General features: G+C 42.5%; 1 protein-coding gene across 6 annotated transcripts in view; it reads right to left on the bottom strand.

Annotated features, from left to right (window-relative positions):
* Positions 1 to 2,261: 2,261 nt before the first annotated feature.
* The window catches only part of Dip2c (disco interacting protein 2 homolog C), a 359,742-nt gene continuing 341,451 nt past the window's right edge, over positions 2,262 to 20,552 (bottom strand). For 4 of the 6 annotated variants that reach the window (XM_057787245.1, XM_057787246.1, XM_057787247.1 and 1 more), the window contains 5 exons: positions 17,936 to 17,993; positions 13,257 to 13,331; positions 10,264 to 10,438; positions 8,834 to 8,957; positions 2,262 to 5,504 (listed from right to left, as the gene is read on the bottom strand). In XM_057787245.1, coding sequence (XP_057643228.1) covers positions 5,252 to 5,504; positions 8,834 to 8,957; positions 10,264 to 10,438; positions 13,257 to 13,331; positions 17,936 to 17,993 — 685 coding nt within the window. In that variant the 3' untranslated portion in view covers positions 2,262 to 5,251. The remainder of the gene's footprint in view (positions 5,505 to 8,833; positions 8,958 to 10,263; positions 10,439 to 13,256; positions 13,332 to 17,935; positions 17,994 to 20,552) is intronic. The other 2 variants (XM_057787248.1, XM_057787250.1) reach the window with 1 other exon arrangement.

The raw sequence follows: 20,552 nt of genomic DNA, 5'->3' as shown, positions 1-20,552 counted from the left end.
AGACTTCCCTCATTGCTCATAGCTTGGTCTTGAATCTGGGGATGCTTTATTCATATCCCCAGCAACAATCAGTGTATGTGGGGTGTGGTGTCTATGTGTTGACTGAACACCCAAATGAGGCAGAACTTGAGTTAAACATTTTCATTCCTTCCTCCTTTCAGTTTACACAACTTTACCATTCCATGGGTCATTTGATGACTCCCCTTGGGAGATAGCTGAATGGGTACATTTCTCTCACACACAGTGGAATGCAAAGCTGAAAGAGTGTATGTCTCCTCCCATCCTAGCTATGTAACCAGGCTTCCTGGGGTATGTGATTGCCTGCCTCTCCATTCTTAATGCTCTAGGATAAACATCTCAACAAGTTCACACAAGGCAATCACCATCAGGTCTCTGAGGCAGCTGGAGGAGCCTGACCCCTTTATATCTCTACTGCTTCTACATGGAAAGCCAGATATGAGTGAAAATGAGCTAGCCATTATCTAGCAGAGGTCAGATGCAAGGTCATTTAGTTCTATTTCAAGGGAAGGAGTAAAGATGAAGTGTACTGTGGGGAACAGAGTTGAGATATGACACAAGTCCTCAATCCAGCCAGATGAGCTGACCTTGCCCATCACGGAGAGACAGCATTACAGTATAATGACAGCCCACACAATCATTGAGCCTGATAGCCAAACAATTTACTGAAAGAAAAAACATATTGGTTGTATGTTCCCTGGTTTTTCGTCACATAACCAACATGAGAGATCAATAGCCAGTGTGAGGCAGCCAGAGTAGACCCACCTTTGCTCCAAGGAAATGAGAGTGCTGACATCTCCACAGACGTTCTGATGCTGCAAATATAACCCAAGGACCTTGGGAAAGGTCATAGAGGATTCCACCAAGACATTCTAGCGTAAGATAGAAAAAATGTTTAGTATATGGGATGGATCAGGAATCAAGAGGCCTATATACAGAAGAAGCAAGCTACAGTGAATACCACAGTCCATGTGGTAGCTAAGGAATGCTTTTCTGTACTCCAGAACTTCTCCCATAGACTTCTACCTCACTATTTCCATGTAAATACATAGACCATTGGATCTCAACATACTGAGACATCACGGGTAACCAAAGTGCTACAGAACATGCCCAAGACTGCAGCCTTGACCTAGAGGACAGAGCATGCAGGACACCACACTAAAACATGCTATATATACACACATATATACATAAGTACATATGCTAGATCTGAAGCAGCTTCCATTGGTTACCTGGTTTCTATTAGCAGGGTTGCCATCTGAGAAATCTGGGTCTCTGTAGAAGTACCCCTTTCTTGCAAGATTCTTTCACCTTGATGCTCAAAGTAGCATGAGCGTTTGTCATACCTGATACAACCTGGACATAGGCAAGTAGAACTTCAACACAAAGGCTTTAGATTAAGTTGGTGCTCTGCACAGATGCACCTACATTCTGATCTTCTGATCCTGTGAATAAGCTCTGACCTCTGAGTGAAAGCTAGACGTCCACCTGAGGACACATTCATCTTAATTTGTGAGACAGGATCTCTCCTTGGCCTGGACTCAAAGTTTAGTGAGCCTCAGGTGTCCTTCTGCTTCCCAGTGCTGGACTTAGAAGCACATGTCAACATGCCCTTCTTTAACATTATTGTGTGTAGGATGTATATAGGGAAGGTGTACCATGGTGTGCCTCTGGAGGCTAGAGAACAACTTTGTGGAACTGGTTCTTTCCTTCCATTCGTATGTGAGTTCCAGGGATCAAACTCATGTTGCCAGGGTGTGTGGCAACTGCTTAACCAGCTAAGCATTTTCCCTAGCCCCATGCTGACCTTTTTATAATCATCAGGCTAAAAAGCAAGTAGCTAGTTAAGGTTTTCTCAAGCCAAACTGTTAAGACCCCTAGGACCTTGAACAAAAGATAGAACCTTTGGTTATTAAACAAAGACAGTTTGAATTAGAATAGGCAACCAGTGTCTATCCAGACATGCCAAGTTCCCCTATGACACAGCAAATAGAAGGGTTTACACACAGGTCACATGCTTACTGTCTGTCCCAAAGAGGTACCAATAATCTGTACACTTGCAGCAAAATGTGAACAAATATTTTCAGATATATTTAAAATAATAAAAAAATTCACAAAACATTTGTTGCCATAGGAACTGCTGTTACTAGAAATGCCCACATCATTATTTACACATGGTTCAGAGTAGGGGTATCTGTACTAAGTTATGCAACAAGTCATGTAAACAGAGTCAGATACATTTCCCAGGAGTCGCTGCCTTCTTCACATGGAAGTGGTCTGTCCCAGACAGTTTTTTTCCAGGGTACCAATTAAGAAACTGCTATTTTCAGAGCAACAAAAATAAAAGCTTTTATTTGTTCATTTGAATATAAAACAGGCGTTATCACAGATGTACAAAGCGTACTGGTGGTTGAACATACAAGAAGGTTGCTGTCCTTTGCACATAAAAATTTTGTTTGAAACTGTGATTGGTTGAGTACATGAGTTCTCTCTAACCAGTCACCACACTCTGAAATAACGCTGCTAACATTCAACTGATAAAGGGACCGTCCCCTCGGGTAAAGTGTCAAGCAGGGTTAAATATATATAATAAACAAGCACCATGAGGAATCTGCTCCTGTTTGATTAGGTCTGTGTCTCAGTGTTCATTGTGTACCCTCTTTTTGTGCAAGTTGATTACACGGTTTTGGCTGACTCCAAAAGCACATGGTCACAAGACAAACATTTTTTTTTTTAAAAAACATTCTCATGAATGATTTATCTACAGTACAACTTCTAATACACAACGATCCTCCTTTATTGCTGAAACTGGTGGTACATAAGCGTCTTCTTTCCCTTTTCTTGCACAATGAAGCTTCCAACCCAGTCCACCAACTCTTTCAAACCTAAAGTCTAATGTCACAGATGACAGGATGCAGAAGAGACCTGCTGTGAATGGCCTGTGCAACTGTACTGCAGCCTTCGCCCTCCTTGGGTGTGAAGTTGATATGGTGAAAAGTTAAGAGTACGTTTTGAGTGACATCTAAATTTGCTTTGCTTCCTCACATCAGCCAGATGGAAAATTTCCTGCACACTGCAATTATGTTTACCTAACAGTATCCTATATGAAATGTCAAACCCAGTTCCCTTTAAGAGAGGGAGAGTCTCTCTCTCTCTCTCTCTCTCTCTCTCTCTCTCTCTCTCTGTGTGTGTGTATGAGGATGTGTATACATGTATCAAGAAAATGTTTTCTGTATGTGGCAGGGATTCCCCCCCTTGGGAAGCTGCAGACTGTAGGAATGTGTATTTGAAACATGTACAAACATATAGCAATGAGCAAACAATATTTGAAAAATCAAATGATTCACGGAGTTGGAAGAATGCTTTACATATGCAAATTTTTTAAAATGTGCCACTTAAATTAAAAACAAAACAGTCTTAGATCTCAGAAATCAAACAAAACTCTCTTTTAGCAAAGGGCTTATTGTTGACTGCATGGAACTGAGACAGACAAAGAACTTGCCTATAACGCAATCAAGAACCTCATTCTGCTCAGCAACAATTTTAGTCAGGCTTTTCTAGTCCTGGGAACCACTGCAGGAGCATACTGTGGCAATTACAAAATAGACCCCTTGCAATGCTGATACATCCTCCTTGGTTGGGTGCAGATAGGCCAGATCAACTGAAGGATACAGTGGTCGAGTTGTAGGCACACATAACTAGGGATTGATTTACCAACAGTTAGTACAAGGATGTGACCAGCAGAACTCCTTGCTTCAACCAGAGCTCGACTTTGAGTTCCTGGAATAGTTGGCTACTCAGGGTCAAGCTAGGAAGCTACCAGAAGCAGAGGATCAGAGTTGGCGGGGTCTACACTCTGAAGAAGACATCACACATAGCTTTTCCCTCAAAGCTGTTCTGGACATTTATCTGCTTACAGTGGTCACTGGAAGGGGTAAATGAATGATATCTGGTACAAATGAGCACAGGCTATCATTCTTTTCTTACCAACCATCAAATTCTTTTCTTAAAAAGTGACACACACAAAATGCTAAAATAAAATAAAATTGACATTATGCAACGAATTCTTGCAGCTCAGAAAACAGTGCTATTTGCCAACCTGGAGCCCCTCAATGTCATTTATACATGCTGGCACAAAAGCATTCACTGTTATCCTCACAGCAAAGGAAAAAATAGTGCATGTTAGCTTTAAATCCCTTCACCATCTCAGAGACGGTGGTGACTCCACTTGCTGGTCTCTGGTCTAAGACAGGGTTACTGGCGACCTGCGATTGCTCGGAAACAGCCAAGTGTGTGTGAATACAGTGGAGGGCGCACCATGCAAGTGACAATTTCTGCATTTAAACTTTAAAGTCTCCTTTGTTCATTAGTGAATTTATATTTCATATATATATATTTGTTGTGATACTATCCACGCAAGATAATACAACACTTTTTTATATTAGCAAACATTACAAGACTTTAATATTCTTGAATGTTTTTTCTCTTTTATACTTCTAAAGAGATCAAAATAAATTAAACATTTTGTACATAATTACATATAGAGGAAGTTAACTTATTTTTATCTTTTTAGTTTAGTACAAAGATATCTGCAAGATAGTTGCCGAAATACCTTATTTATAATCGCTTCTTGTTCTATGTTAACTTCAAAGGCCATAAACTGGCCTCTGTTTCTTCAGCGTGTCTCTGACAAAGAAAGCTGCTAAAATCTAATTAGAAGGTGCTACCTGGAAGGTTCTCGTACCTCAGTAAACTCTCCTAGAAGGGTGAGATCTATCGATGGCTTAAATTAGTAACAGATCCATGTCATTAAGATTCCATGACACATTAAAACAGAGAAAACAATTCTTTGTCACACTACATAAATTGTTTAAAAGAACCCATTTGGAGGGTAGAATATTCTTTTTTAATCGCTATTTTGGCTTAACAAAATACCACATTTACGAAGAGAGCACTTATTATTCAATTAAAAAAAAGAAACAAAGAAAAGAAAGTTCTTAAAATGAGCTTTTCCAGCAAACTGAAGGCAGTGATCCAAAGTCCTTCTGAGCAAAATCCAGCGTAAATTCACATTTCATCTCCCTGCCAGGTGACTGCTCCTAGAAGTCCTCCCCCAACCTCACCACACCAAGCTCCTCCTTCAAGTGTGGCCGAGTGTCTGCATGTCTCTGTGGACACTGAGAAAAAAATGGTCACATCCGTAGAAAAGTCTGTGGAAGCCAAAGTGACGAGACTACATGTTATAGGCCACGTAGATGGGATCCAGCTGGTCTGCCAAGAACCCATCTCGCAGGTGCATCCGTTGTTTCTCTCCCCGGGAGTTGATGGGGATGACACCGATGTCCACCACGACCACCACTCCTACAATCAGGTAATGCTCTTCCAGGACCACATTGGTTACCAAGGGAACCAAGTCCAAGGCTTCCTGTTCTGACCCATCAAGTTCAACCACAACCACTAACAGGTTTGTCCAGGTAAAGACAGCACTAAAAGACAGAGAAGAAAACCACCATCATGGGGGAATCTTTTATGTAATGATAACTTTCTATTTCTGTTCAGATCTGCCTGAGTGACCCCACCCATCTCCTCAGACTAGCATCCCTCTGAGCTGTGTCAGCACATGGTCTTCCCGGCCACAACATACCTTTTCGAATTTTCTCCTCTCTTTCTCTCATGGTGACTCTTATATGTTATATGGTGTTTTCTGGATTCTGCTTCCATGGTACAGGGTCACTTTTGCCTCCTTAGGGGAGTCTGGATTCCAGTTCTGTTGCTTTACAGCTGCCTAAGATGCAATTCCCCCACTACTTTCATCAGCTTCCCAACGCAGTCTTCCACCATCTCTTTTAGGCTCCCAGCTCTACTGCTGCAGGGGTTTGTGTACTAGCAGAAAGCACCCTTAGCCCAGTGTTACCACTTTGCAGCCTTTGGGCTCAATATGAAACCTAGTAAATGTGTGTGAGCAAAGTGATACCAGCAAAGGGTTTAGAAGTGCTGGGATTTTTTGCTTGTTCTAATGTAGCAGCGCACTTGCCAGGCTAGAGATGTGCCTGAGCTGGCCTCAAAGGATAAGACACATGTAGAGCAGAGCCACTGGGCCTATTTCCAGCAAAATAGATGCTAAGGTGACCTTAGTTGGCTGGTTACCCATAGCTATGTGAGCATGATTAGTAGTTATGTCTCAGAGTACTGAGTTTGGAGATGACAGTTAACACAGCAGCAACTAATTCATGCAGAAGGTACTTATTTGGTGGAAGGGCCTCCTGAGTACTTAGTCTACCTAATTACTGAAAGAATGAGCCCATTGCTTTACCATTTTAAACTCCATTACCCTGTGACATTGGCTTTTAGGACTGGTATGCACAAGCTCTGGCACAGGTCTGCATGGCTATAGGAATGAAAATGCTGAAGGAACTATATGGACAAACCAGAAGGGTCACATAGGCTCTCCCCTGCCTAACAATCTCTATCCTAGCTTGAGATGGGATGTACCTTAGAGGCACTATTTTTCCTACAAGCATGAGATTAAGTCTATTAGAAACTAGTGCAAATTTTATTCAGTATCATCAATGCACATGCATTATGCTAACCAGAGAACTGAAGAAAGCATTACGCAGGGTGTTGCTTTGAGACACCTGCAGCCCCCAGAGAACAGTTTTGAAATGATTTCCAAGAAGTGCTGACATTTCATTCCCTTAATTTGAGCCCTGTGACATTGAAATATTGGTTTCCATGGCCTCCAAGATACATTGTTCTATCTATGATATCAGTGATCACATATATCACCCAGACACTTTGGGTCAAATGGTATAATAGCATCTGAAATATATGCCATTGTCCTGAAGTACTAGGCACAGCTCACTCACCCAGAGAGACACCTTAGCTGTCACTCCAAGGATTGCCAAGCAGAGTGGGATGGGAATTAAATACCTGCCAATCAGCATAGCTTTCTCAGGGGCTGTGTAAACACAGCAAGACCCCTGGTGAGAAATAGATTTGGTTGGCTTGAATTGGGAACATAGGGATGGTTTTGTCTTTGACATGGGGTTCTCAAGTGGCAGGCAACGTAGAGGACATGATGGGTGGTGAGCAGAAAACACACGGAGAAGACTGTAAGAAGACCAGCAGAAGCAGGGGAGGAAGTCTGCGACTGAACAGTTCAAAGTCCTGAGTCTATCAGAACTTGAAACCCCTGACTCATCGGTTTCTTTCCTCTGGGTCTTCTACAAGAACAGGTGGATTGGAGATCCTGACTGACCACCTGAGGGTCACATTCCGTTTAGGAGCCATTGAGTAGGTAATCACAGTAATGCTTAGGATAAGAACCCAGAGGGAGGCCCTTCAGCATACATTTTGAGGGAGATGATAAAGTCAGTTAAACTGAAGCTGCACCTGAGATTTAAAGCCACATAGGTACAAAATGAGGTCATCCGGGGCAGTGTCTTGAATATCAAGACTTTGTACTGCCTTTGCATTTCTGTCATCTAGCCACAGTTATGGAGGAAACTCTGGTAACTGAAAACCTTGTTCTTTTTTTTTTTTTTTTTTTTTTTGGTTTTGTAGTTTTTGTAATGCTGAGCATAGAATCCAGGGATTTCGAAATGCCAGGCAAGCATACTAACACAAACCCTGGAGGCCTGTGTTGGTAAGAATCTAGGGCAATGTGACCGTAGAATAATTCATGCATATACAAACAGGATCTTAGGTTCTTTGCCAAGAGCTCCACAATTAGATTCAGAACTGTGGCAAAGCACCTGCCTAGCATGTAGGAGACACTGGTTCAAAGCCCAGTACCCCCCCCAAAGTAAATAAATATATCTGTGTTATTCTGATCCAATAAGTGACAATTAAGTCTGAGTCTGTTTTCAGAAACCCATTAGAAGAATGAACAATCTTGGAACCAAAGTTTGAAAACTACTCAAAGCTATTCTTGCACCTGCTTCCTTTACTGGCTGTACCCTAAGACTGAGATTGGTCACATCAGGTTCTGCCAGGAGGGGGCAGAGTGCCTTAGTGAGTAACACCTGGTCTGTCAAGTGCATGAATAAACCTACACTGAAAAGCATGGAGCTACTTTCTGTTCCTAACCACAGCATGAAAGTGCCAAGCAAATCTGTGACTGCCATTAACAGAGACTGATGAATTTCTCTAGCCTCCTTGTTTCCTCCAACACAGGGAGCAGAAGTGAGCTTATGGGTGGAGGTTCTACTATTTGGCAATGACACTTTACAAAGTATCATTGGAAGGGCTTGGGCAGTAGATAAACACATGCCTCTGGGAAGAATAAGAACTCATATCCCCGCCTCCCACTCCTGCCACCACCCTTGGGTCATTGTGTGCAGGGCTCCTGTATGCAGGACCTTGTGGCTTGGGCTTTGATTTATTTGAAGCAGTTCTTATCTGGCACACACATCTACTGAGACCAGGCCAAAACAAAGCCTTTCCTCACATTTTCTTTTCCCACAGAAGCACAATACATCTTACTAGCAAGTCTCAGTTGAAGGAGTGTCTTGTTTGTTTTGTTGTTGTTTTGATTTGTGAGAACATGATACAGAGGAGCAAAACAAATGTCACGTCTACCTAATTACAGACAATAACAACTCGGGTTCAGGCTAAAACTCTCTGGCTTCCAGGTACCCGGGATGTCCTAACAAAGTAGGCTCTTTCCTGTATTGTCCTTAGTCTTGAGTAAGGCTTGCCTTGAAGAGACACTCCATCCTTCCCAGTGCCTTGTTTTAAGGAAACTCTTCCAGAGTCTGTGACCAATAACTAGGATCCTGACTTCAGATCAGACAACGCCTTCCCATCCTCTTACCATTCTGTGACACTTTTATGGGCTCTGATGACTGAAGTCTCAATGTCTATTGGATGGTACCTCATGCCCCGCAGCTCCATGGCTTCATCTAGTGCCCCCACCACATAAAGGGCATCATGGCGCTCTGTTGAAGAAGAAATCAAGTACCAATCAAGACCTTTACTTTACTGTTCTGGGTTTTTTGTTTGTTTTTTTGCTTGTTTTTAAGAACCTGACCTCCATAATGACACAGAAAAGCAAGAAAGAGGATCCAGATTTAGGGATGGTTGCCTTCTTTCTCCTGGGAAGTATCAGCTGCCTCAGACTAGGGCATTCTTTCTTCGTTTCCCAGAGGCTGGATGCCCGGACACCAGGTTCTCATTTTTTTTTTTTTTTTGGTTTGTTTGCTTTTTCTTCTTAGACATTTGTATGTATGTATGCAGAGGGAGTCCACGGGTCAAAGATGTTTTCCTAAAATGATTACGCTCACATCATTTTATGAGATAGGAACTCCCAAGAACCTGGAGCTCAGTAATTCAGCTAGCTTGGCTTGCTGGCAAGCCCCAGGTATCCTTCTCAGCATTGCTAGTGACATGTGAGTCTCAGGCATGTACTCTGCCACTGATCTAACCCCTAGGCATATGAGTGTGCTTTGGTATCTTGGTTTCATGGAATACCCATGTGGCTCTCCTTATGGAGGCATAGAAAGCAAGCAACAAAGTATATCACTGCTAGACACAGGGCTATGTCCTACACAATGGGAACAGGAAGACCCAGTTGCTAGCCATCAGGGCCCAAAGTCTCAGGACTACTCCTGTACAAATGTTATAGGAGAGGTCCTGGTAGGAACAGCATACAGCGCTTGGAACTTAAGAGGACACTCAGCACACTTCATCATAGGGAACATTGAGCTTGTGTTTAGCTTTACCTTTCTTCTGGGTTCTCAGAAAGACAAAGGAAGGGTATGCACAGCTCTGTCTACTTCAATTAAAACTTACTGCCTGTGTGCACATCTTCATGTGTATGCATTTGTACAGGTGTGTGCACACTCATATGTGTACAAAGGTGCGGAAGATAGAAATCAGTTTCAGATATTCTCCCTGGTTGCTAATCACCTTGTTTGTTGAGATAGGGTCTCTCACTGAACTTCTGTCTAAGTTGGACTGGCTACTATGGCCCCAGAAAACTAACTTTCTAGCCCTAAAGATTATAAGATGCACATTACTTGAGTTCTAGGGATTAAACTCAGGTCTTATATTTTCATGGTAAATATACTTCACCAATTGTACTATCTACCCAGCCTCTACTTATTTCTCTTTCCAGATTAGGCACTTTCAGGTCAGTAGTAGCAAGCAGAGGTCCTGGTGTGACTCTCAAACCTGAAGGTCATTTTCAGTGTTGGTCAAATTCAACTTCTGTACAATGTGTGTCATCTTCCAGCTTGGACTCACCTCCATTTGCATCTGTGAGCTCAGTTCTCCTCAGGAAGCCCAGGTAGCCTGTTCGGGCCCAGATTGTCTGGGTATCTCCAAAACTCAATCGGGAGTTGAAATGATCAGACTGGAGAGACTCATCTCCATAAATGGTAAAATAGCCACTGGCATTGTGGGCACTGTGGACCCAGATCTATGAACAGAGAGAAATACCATTGTGCATGAGCCACTCTGTGCACATACCTTCTCCAGGGAAGAAAAGCTAACTGTCTCAACAACTCAACAAGTTATTTTCAAAAATAGCCAAGGTTTTCTTGGGTCAGAAGTCTGAATACAAGACAATAGTGGTTTTCTCAGGTGGGGATGGGGGTAGAAGGCCAGAAGTACACACACAAAGTTGTCTATAATAAAAGTACCATGTGAAATATGTTACAGTCAAGCAACCAACTAAGTTATTCACCTGCTGAAAATTTCCTTAAAGTAGATTACTGAGAGATTTGAAAGTGAATACAGTTGTATGAGTTTGCTTGTAATTTTCTAAGAGCAATTGGAAAATGCTCAAAGCATTAAGACTGCTTTTTCCCTTTCATTTGGTCAGCACACCTTTTGAAGCAGATTATAATAAAATAACACAAAATACAATGGAGGGGCAAAGTCAACAGAAAGATAGGTGAATGTGGGGTCTGTGGTAGCACAGTTAAGTAGAGGTTGACATAGATTCAAAGCAATGGCTATAGATGATGTGGAACCACAGGAAAGGCCCAGAAAAACAGTGTAGCCAACACAGTTCCAAAGACGTCTGTACAATGCATTCAGTGATGTTGGCATGCAGGGCTGGATTCATGAGGAGGGCTTTTGGATTATACTGCTTGCAGCACAGGCATTCAGAGATCGGATATTTTGTTATTCTATTAACACTGAAATATGGTTGAGTACCCTGAGAAGAGAACCTCATCTATACTGTTTACCATTGTATCCTAAGACCCCTGGAATAGTCTTGGATCCTAGAAGACATTTACTAAACACCTGCTGAAGTAATCAAAAGGTAACATATAGGTAGAAGAACAACATAAGATGAGGTACAGGCATCTATTTACTGTGTCCAACATGAAATATTACCTTCCTAAGACAATTGTGACAGATTATATTGGTTGTCAATGTGAGAGGATCTAGAATCACTTTGGAGACCAGGCTCTGGGCACATCTGTGAGGGACTATCTTGATTAGGTCAACTGAGGTGGGAAGAAACACCCTGAATGTGAGCAGTTCTATTCATTCGGCCGTTCTAGACTACATAAAAAGGAGAAAGCTAGCTGAACATTCATCTGTCTATGTTCCTTGACTGTAGATAAAATGTCATCAACTGTCTTGAGCTCATGCCATTAAGACGTCCCTGCCATGATGGACCATACCCTGGGAAAGATAAACACTTGCTTATTTTGCTTTTGTCACAGCAACAAGACAAGTAACTAATAAAGACAAAGTCATAAACTTCAGTCTTAAAGGGGGAAAATGGAAGCCTGTCATTTCTAACAACAGGAGTGGGAGAAGTCAGAGTAAAACATATACCACTGAATCTCACCTATATGTGGACTCTGAAAGGTTGTACTCACTGAAAGCAGCCAAATAGTTGTCACTGGTTCCTGAAGGTGAACAGTGATGAGAAATGTTGGCTGAAGGGTAACAGCCTTCATTAGATGATGAAGGACTTCTGGGAGCCAACATACAACACAGAGATTATGTTTTCTTCAGTTTGAAATTTGGCAGCAGAACTTAAATATTTTCCCCGCACATAGAAAAAGGCAATTTTCTGAGGTGATAGGTGATCCAAGTACCTTGAATGTAAGTCATTTTCAGTGCATACAACCACTACTGCATCACAAATATTTTTGGTACAACTTGACTTATGCACTTTATTTGCCAATTATGTTTTGATCAAAATGGAGTAAATATGAAAAAAAAATCAACTTCCTGCCTGGTTACCTTGGGAGGGAACAGAACATTGAGTGCAACACTCGATTAACCTAGTGCAGATCATTTTACATGATCACAAGATTCAAACTCAGGGTCACAAAGTAGCCAGATAAGAAAGGAATGTAGAGAGGAGGTAGAAATGGTCAGGACTTGATCGTGAGTCATGTGTCTACCTACATGCTCTGTGGGAAAGTGTTCCTGGGTAGGCGGATACTGTCCTATTGATGGTGACATGTAGGGTAAAGGATGCACATATGATCACACAAAGACATTCTCAGGTGGGTGGGCCAAGGCATAGGTAGGATAACTTGAGGAAAGGTGATATGGCTCTATATAGAGTCTGAGACTTGGGCCTTGCCATTTTCTCAGGAACCCTACTTTCTCAGAGCAATCTTATCAGTGGAGAGAATAAGAGAAAGGACAAGGTGTGATACTTGACTTCACCAAATGAGTAGTCTCAAGGCCCAGCTGATGTCAGTGGAGAAAATTTAGAAGCTAGGAAGCATGATGGAGATTTCTTTCCAGCCATACCTTGCCACAGCATGGTGGGGACCAAATGGCAGGGAACCACAGTGGGTGGGATTTCATCATAAGCAGTATAAAGTGCCACTGTCTAAAACACCTATCTAACTACTACTTTTCTATTCTGTGGACTTTTGAGTTGTGTGGATGTCATGCTAGGTGTAGATCTGTTTACTCTGAAGTTTTCAATAATTTCCTGAGGAAGGAGATCTTAGAAATAGAGAAGGCTCATGAGAACATTCTCCAGAGTGAGTCTGCAGAGGTCAAATTTGCTGTGCTTTTGAAATTCTCCGTTGACAGTGTCTTCTATGTCCTTAGGTGAATGCCACTCTATAATATTGAGCCTTGCAGGAATGACTGAAGCTGTAAAGCACATTTCCAGCTCTTTTTTGGCCACCATGACTTGCCTCATGTGAGTAGCATGAGCTGTGGATGACAGTAAGTATCAAAGCACATACAGGCTCAGAGGTTTGATGTGGGAGGAAACATTTCCCAGAAGACTTTCCATAACTTACCTCTCCAAGGTGTGAGTCTCCCAGTGGGCCTTTAGTTTCTGGATTGGCAATAATGATCCGGACTCCAGGAAGTATCTGTTTGAGAGAAGACAATTTTTGATTGTGGCTAAAAAGGTAGGCAGGTATCATACACGTTCCCATGGCAACCTTGCCTAAATGTCAAGTGGCCATTTTCTTTCCAAAGACCATTAGAGAGCATTGTGGCATAAAGTTAAAGCATGCGCCATTATCAAAAGATGTTCTTGCTGTCAATGCTCTATGACTCTACAGTCTGGGCAGAAGGACTTTAAAATATGAAACCTGAAGCTAAATAAGAGGGTGAGCCCAAGGAAAAACATATAGTTATCCTCCTGGCTATGGGAAGTAGACAAGATTGACGGGCAAAAAATTGGAATCTTGGGGGTGGGGTGGGATGGGGGTAAGGGGAGATGGGGAGAGAAAAGTGTGAAGGAGAGGATGTGGGGAACTTGAACCCTGCAACAGACAAAGGTCTGATCTCCAAAATATATAAAGAACTCAAGAAACTAGACTTTAAAATGCTAATGAACCCAATAAAAAAATGGGGCACTGATCTGAACAGAGAATTCTCAACAGAAGAAATTCAAATGGCCAAAAGACACTTAAGGTCATGCTCAACCTCCTTAGCAATAAGGGAAATGCAAATTAAAACAACTTTGAGATACCATCTTACACCTGTCAGAATGGCCAAAATCAAAAACACCAATGATAGCCTTTGCTGGCGAGGTTGTGGAGAAAGAGGCACACTCATTCATTGCTGGTGGGAATGCAAACTTGTGCAACCACTTTGGAAATCAGTGTGGCGATTTCTCAGGAAATTTGGGATCAACCTACCCCAAGATCCAGTAATACCACTATTGGGAATATACCCAAGAGATGCCCTATCATATGACAAAAGTATCTGTTCAACTATGTTCATAGCAGCATTGTTTGTAATAGCCAAAACCTGGAAACAACCTAGATGCCCTTCAATGGAGGAATGGATGAAGAAAATGTGGAATATATACATATTAGAGTACTACTCAGCAGTAAAAAACAATGACTTCTCGAATTTTGCGTGCAAATGGATGGAAATAGAAAACACTATCCTGAGTGAGGTATCCCAGACCCAAAAAGAGGAACATGGGATGTACTCACTCATAATCGGTTTCTAGCCATAAATAAAAGACATTAAGCATATAATTTGTGATCCTAGAGAAGTTAAATATGAAAGTGAACCCAAAGAAAATCATATAGTCATCCGCATGGAGAGGGGAAGTAGACAAGATTGCAGGGCAAAAACTGGGAACTTGCGGGTGAGGTGGCATGGGGCAAAGGGGAAATGGGATGAGAAACATGAGAAGGGGAGGATGGGAGGAGCTCGGGGGATTGGGATGGTTGGGATATAGGAAGGGTGGATACGGGAGCAGCGAAGTATATATCCTATCTAAGGGAGCCATCTTAGGGTTGGCAAGAGACTTGACTCTTGAGGGGTTCGCAGGTGTCTAGGAATATGTTCCCAGCTGGTACCTTGGGCAACTAAGGAGAGGGAACCTGAAATGACCCTATCCTATACTGATGAATATCTTGCATATCACCTTAGAACCTTCATCTGGCGATGGATCGAGGTAGAGACAGAGTCTCAATTTGGAGCAACGGTCTGAGCTCTTAAGGTCCAAATGAGGAGCAGAAGGAGGGAGAACATGAGCAAGGAAATCAGGACCACGAGGGATGCACCCACCCACTGTGACAGTGGAACTGATTTATTGGGAGCCCACCAAGGCCAGCGGATCTGGGACTGAATAAGCATGGGTTGATTCTGGACTCTCTGAGCATGGCGGACAATGAAGGCAGATGAGAAGCCAAGGACAATGGCACTAGGTTTCGATCCTAATACATGAACTGGCTTTGTGGGAGCTTAGCCTGTTTAGACGCTCACCTTCCTGGACGTAGATAGAAGACCTTCGTCTTCCCGCAGGGCAGAGAATTTGGACTGCTCTTCAGTATCGAGAGGGAGGGGGAATGGTGTGGGGGGAGGAGAAGAGGCGTGGGGATAGGGGGAGGGGAGTGGGGGGAGGGGGCAATATTTGGGAGGAGGGGAGGGAAATGGGAAACGGGGAGCAGGTGGAAATTTTAATTAAAAAAGAATAAAAAAAAAAAAGAAAGGTTGGATAGGTGAGCAGGGAAGCACATATCTTAGTTAAGGGAGCCACCTAAGGGTTGGCAAGAGACTTGAACCTGGAGTGGCTACCTGGTGCCAGGGCAATGTCCCCAGTTATTTCCTTGGGCAGCTGAGGATAGGGAACCTGAAATGACCCTATCCTATAGCCATACTGATGAATATCTTGCATATCACCATAGAACCTTCATCTAGCGATGGATGGAGATAGAGACAGAGACCCACACTGGAGCACCGGACTGAGCTCCCAAGGTCCTAACGAGGAGCAGAAGGAGGGAGAACATGAGCAAGGAAGGCAGGACCACGAGGGGTGCACCCACCCACTGAGACAGTGGGTCTGATCTATTGGGAGCTCACCAAGGCCAGCTGGACTGTGACTGAAAAAGCATGGAATAAAACCGGACTCTCTGAACATGGCAGACAATGAGAGCTGATGAGAGGCCAAGGACAATGGCACGGGTTTCGATCCTACTTCATGTTCTGGCTTTGTGGGAGCCTAGACAGTTTGGATGTTCACCTTCCTAGACCTGGATGGAGTGGGGAGGACCTTGGACTTTCCACAGGGCAGGGAACCCTGACTGCTCTTGGGGCTGGAGAGGGAGGAGAAGAGGAGTGGGGGGAGGGGGAGAGGGGCGGGAGGAGGGGGAGGGAAATGGGAGGCGGGGAGGAGGCGGAAATTTTTTTTTTCAATAAAAAAATAAATTAAAAAATAAATAAAATAAAATATGAAACCTGATTTTCAACCATATTTCAAAGCTGATAAATGCTCAGATCTGACTATTTACAAAGGAATTATGAAATAAAATCTAGGATAAATGATGAAATATTCCACATGATCTGATGTACAAAATAGGAATTTGCACATATTGATTTAACAACCTGGCATATGGGGGTTAAGGAAGCAGGCAGACCAGAGTCAACTGGAATTCAGGGGATTGCTGAGGCCAATTTGTAGGGATGTGTGTAGACTAAAAGTAACCAATCTCCAAATGATCCTTGGTAACTGATTCAGTAGAGGATGTAAAAGTTTGGTGAACTCCTAGCCCCACTTGGTGGGTTCTGACTACATCTGTTCTGTTATTCACTCTTCTCTACTATACTTGCATTTTGAGCCTCTGCGAGGGACCCACTCCTATTGGCAAACAACTTTTATTATAGACAATGACACTAAGTCCTTCCTTTCAACATTCATTGAGCCTTGCAACATTCTACTGTATCACATAGAAAAGGGCTCAAAGGTCTACTCTAAAATCTCAAATATGGCCTGCTTTGGTTCAGAAAATTTAACATTCTATAGAATGTTAAGTTAAAGAAAGACACTCTGTGGTAGAAACTCATGACATCTTATAGCAGTCAGGTTGCACCTGAAGGGTGATGACCCTGGTTTCTGTACCTGACAATCCCACAGATTGTGTTGAGATGGTGGTTATTACCTTCCTACCCTGAGCACCAATTCATGAAGGAACAGGACTTGCAGAAATGGACATATGTATTCTAAAATTCCCACCGCAACATAAGCTCTTTTAGAAGTGTGGCACTTGCCCTGCAAGCATGAGGATAAGAGTTTAAATCTCCAACATCCACATAAACTATGCATGGCTGTGCATGCCTGTAATGCCAGCATTGGGGATTACAGATGGGTGGATCCCAGCTCTTTTTAATCAACCTAACCAAAAACATGATGACCTTCTACTTCAATAAAGACTCTGCCTGAAGGCAATACGGCAGAGAGTGAGTGACAGAGGAAGGCACCCAATATCATGGCCTCTGCATGTGTGTGTGAACATGGGCATGTATACCACATATACATATATAAATAAAATAAACTTAACAAAAGAACTATATCAAATGGAGAAAGGATTGCTATTTAGGGCAAAAAAAGGAAACGTTCATGCAAGTTTAAACATAGTTTTAGTTCTCTGACTGTGACAGAAACTAAACTAATAGGTGGCCACTGGGAAGCACTGTTCACATACTTTCCTTTTCGTGTGATATGCTGATTTTAGCTAGACCACTAGGATAATAAGAATCAATAGAATACTTCACAACCTCTGGTTCCATTCGGTATGAACAGGTGACTGAATAGTAGCTAATGGTATTTAAGTATAAGACAGTGTAAGAACCTTCTCAATGTTCTGAAAGTCTTTTCTCCTCCTAAAAGCTAGGACTGGGACTGAGAACATAGGCCAGATAACTGAACTAGAACAGTCATATTAGAACTTAGGCACCTCCTTAGGACAGAGACCATAGAGAGATAGGTAGCACTCAGGCTTCTAGTGGCTTGAGTGCGCATAGGTTTGTTATTTAAAAAATAACAATGTTCAGACACTATTCTGGACTTTTTGCACATATAGCCAAACCACCCTGAAATATTATCTTCAAGAAAGCTTTTTTTCCCGGGGTAACACATAGTTTCAGAGAATATATTTCTTGACACTTTAAACCTCATTCATTCTTACTTACCTTTATACTGGCATAAGATTTTAACACTACCAATACTTACTTTTCCAGACTCCATCAGAGGTAAGCTGTGAGGAGATCCCCTTTCTACCAACCGAACTCTGTAAGTGGAAATACATACAATTCAATGGGATTTTTGGACCACACCACTATCTTTGGCCACCTTTACTACATGTCTTGGGCTTGGTAGGCCATCAAGCTAAGTTAATTTTTATTATTACCCCATGACAAAGGTGGAAGTTCCAGAGAGGGCTACTGATAGCAGAATCAATAATACCCTGGTAAGGACAAATGGCATGGCATGAACACATCTGTAGTGATCATAGAGAAAGGAGATGGAGTCATATTTGCCCCACCCGAAAAACAACTGGAAAAATGCCTCTTCACTTAAAGGGTAAGGAAGAGCAGCAAATGCTGGGTGCCCAGGCCATGAATTTTAGGCCTATAGTTAGTACAGTTCTGCTTGGGTTTAGAGAACATGCTGAGGAAAGCAATGCCTGTGGGCTTAGTAGCCACAGGTAGCCTGCTAAACTAAGAGTGCCTAACTGAAGAAACAGTGAAAATCCTTTCCAGAAGGGAGAAGTTTTCAGCCTAAAACATAGTTAATGGTAACTTTGGAGAATAGTTGAGAAGACCTTGGCTGACCATGACCAGAGGTGGCTCATTGTACTTCCAAGGTTCTACCTTTTAGGCTCTGGGATCTTCACCACACATTTTTCTTCCTTACCAGTTAATCAAAGACTAGATGTTGTTCACTTACCTACAAGGCAATTTTATGTGTGTGTGCTTCTATATATGTATGAATGACGTGTGTGTGTGTGTGTGTGTGTGTGTGTGTGTGTGTGTGGAGGGGGAGGAAAGGAAGTCAGAGGTCAACAACTTTTTTTTGAGTCACACAATTTCATTGACCTGGAGTTTCCTACATAGGATAGGCTATCTGGCCAGAAAGAGCCAGGGATCTACTGTCTTTGCCTTCTCAGGTCTCAGGTCTATTAATATAACCATGTCACCATGCCAGACTTTTTTGACAATCTCTATTCACACAAAACAAAGGAAAATGAGTGCTTGCAAATACTTGAACAGGACCATAATTTGGACCTGCACCTGGGAAAAGAAAGAGCTGCGAGCTAAGTTGTGGTTAGGGCAACATCAGACCACAAGACATTTTCTCTGTATGTGCTTTACCATCACATCCCTCCAAGATACAGTATACACAATACTTCTATCCCTACACACTAATAAAGATGTAGCAAAGGCCACAGGAGGGGAAAACAAACAAACATACAGAAAAACAACCAGAAGAGGCAATGGAACACACATCAAAAGGCTATAATTTCCTGAACAAATGGAGGAATCCCACAACTACCAACATGGTGATCTGCCATCACTCCAATGCTAATGCTCTGCACAGTGACTCTGAACTCTTGAGTTGAGACCTAGGGAAGACCTGAGCTCTGCACTGACTTCCTCACCATAACACTTACCGACACTGCCAGCCTACTGGGGGGGGGGGAGCAAATGAACCAGAACATGGTAACCCCACCCAGGGCCTCAATTACAGTGTCTGTGTTACACAGGCTAGTGGCTGTTACTAGTAACTTCTCATTTAGAAAAGATTTATACAACTGATTTATAGGAGAGGTGGGCCAGCTGGAGAGTGGGAAAGGGCTCCACGTTTAGAAAGGCTGAGGTCTGTTTAGGAGGAGCTCAGCCGTGTCACTGGGCTGCATGTTTCCACCAGCAGCGGCCTCCTCTTCCATTCATGCCTAGGACAAGGGACATTTGAAGAGGATTGAGAAATGTGAACAATACAGCTTTCATGAAGCACCAAGGAAAGGGTTTGGAAGCAAGTTCCCTGGAAGACTGAGGCTGACCTCAGGGAAGGAAAACGGAAATTCTTATCAAAATACCCACGAGTGAGATTCTACAAAAGGCAATTTTCCTTTAGTTTTCTCCATGGGGACAGCTATCTGATTTTCAAGTATACTTCAGAGTATATTTTCAAGTGCTGGTTAATCAGAGAAATCACATAACATCACAATCCTGTGATCACATTCTAGCATCAAGTTCAAACACTGAGTTAAAGACTTTCCCTGTCTGAAGAGAACCCAGTACTGAAATAAAGGAGGAAAAGAAGCTAATAATTAAGATGAAAAAAGAATCTCATCTAATATCAAGGCATCTGTCAGTCACTCTAGACAATAGGTCACAGGAATCAAGTTAAGAATGGTATAAAATACAGAGTAGTGTGACTGCCTGTGTACAATTCAGAGGTCATTGTTCAGCAAAGAAGCACGTGCATTATTGACGCCCCAGCTCCCATCTGCTAGAACCACAGGCCACAAAAACAGACCACAGACCAATGTCTTGTGGTCAAGGCAACATACCCCAAATCTTCCCAAGGAATCCTGAAATACACTTGGAAAAGTATGCAGGAATACTGGCACATAAACCGCAGAAGTACAAATTCATATTAGTATGTGCACACACATACATGGAATACCTGTTTGCATATAACACACAGTATTCCCAATATATCAATGAGAACCAATAACACACCTTTACACACATTTAAGTCCTCACTTGCTTATAATACCTTCTTTACAATCATGGGCATACATATGCAACTCATTGATAGCATACTTCCTAGAAGCTCTTAC

Source organism: Chionomys nivalis, chromosome 13 (genome assembly GCF_950005125.1).
Source record: "Chionomys nivalis chromosome 13, mChiNiv1.1, whole genome shotgun sequence".
NCBI classification, from domain to species: Eukaryota; Metazoa; Chordata; class Mammalia; order Rodentia; family Cricetidae; genus Chionomys; species Chionomys nivalis.
This window is presented reverse-complemented; position numbering and strand designations above follow the sequence as displayed.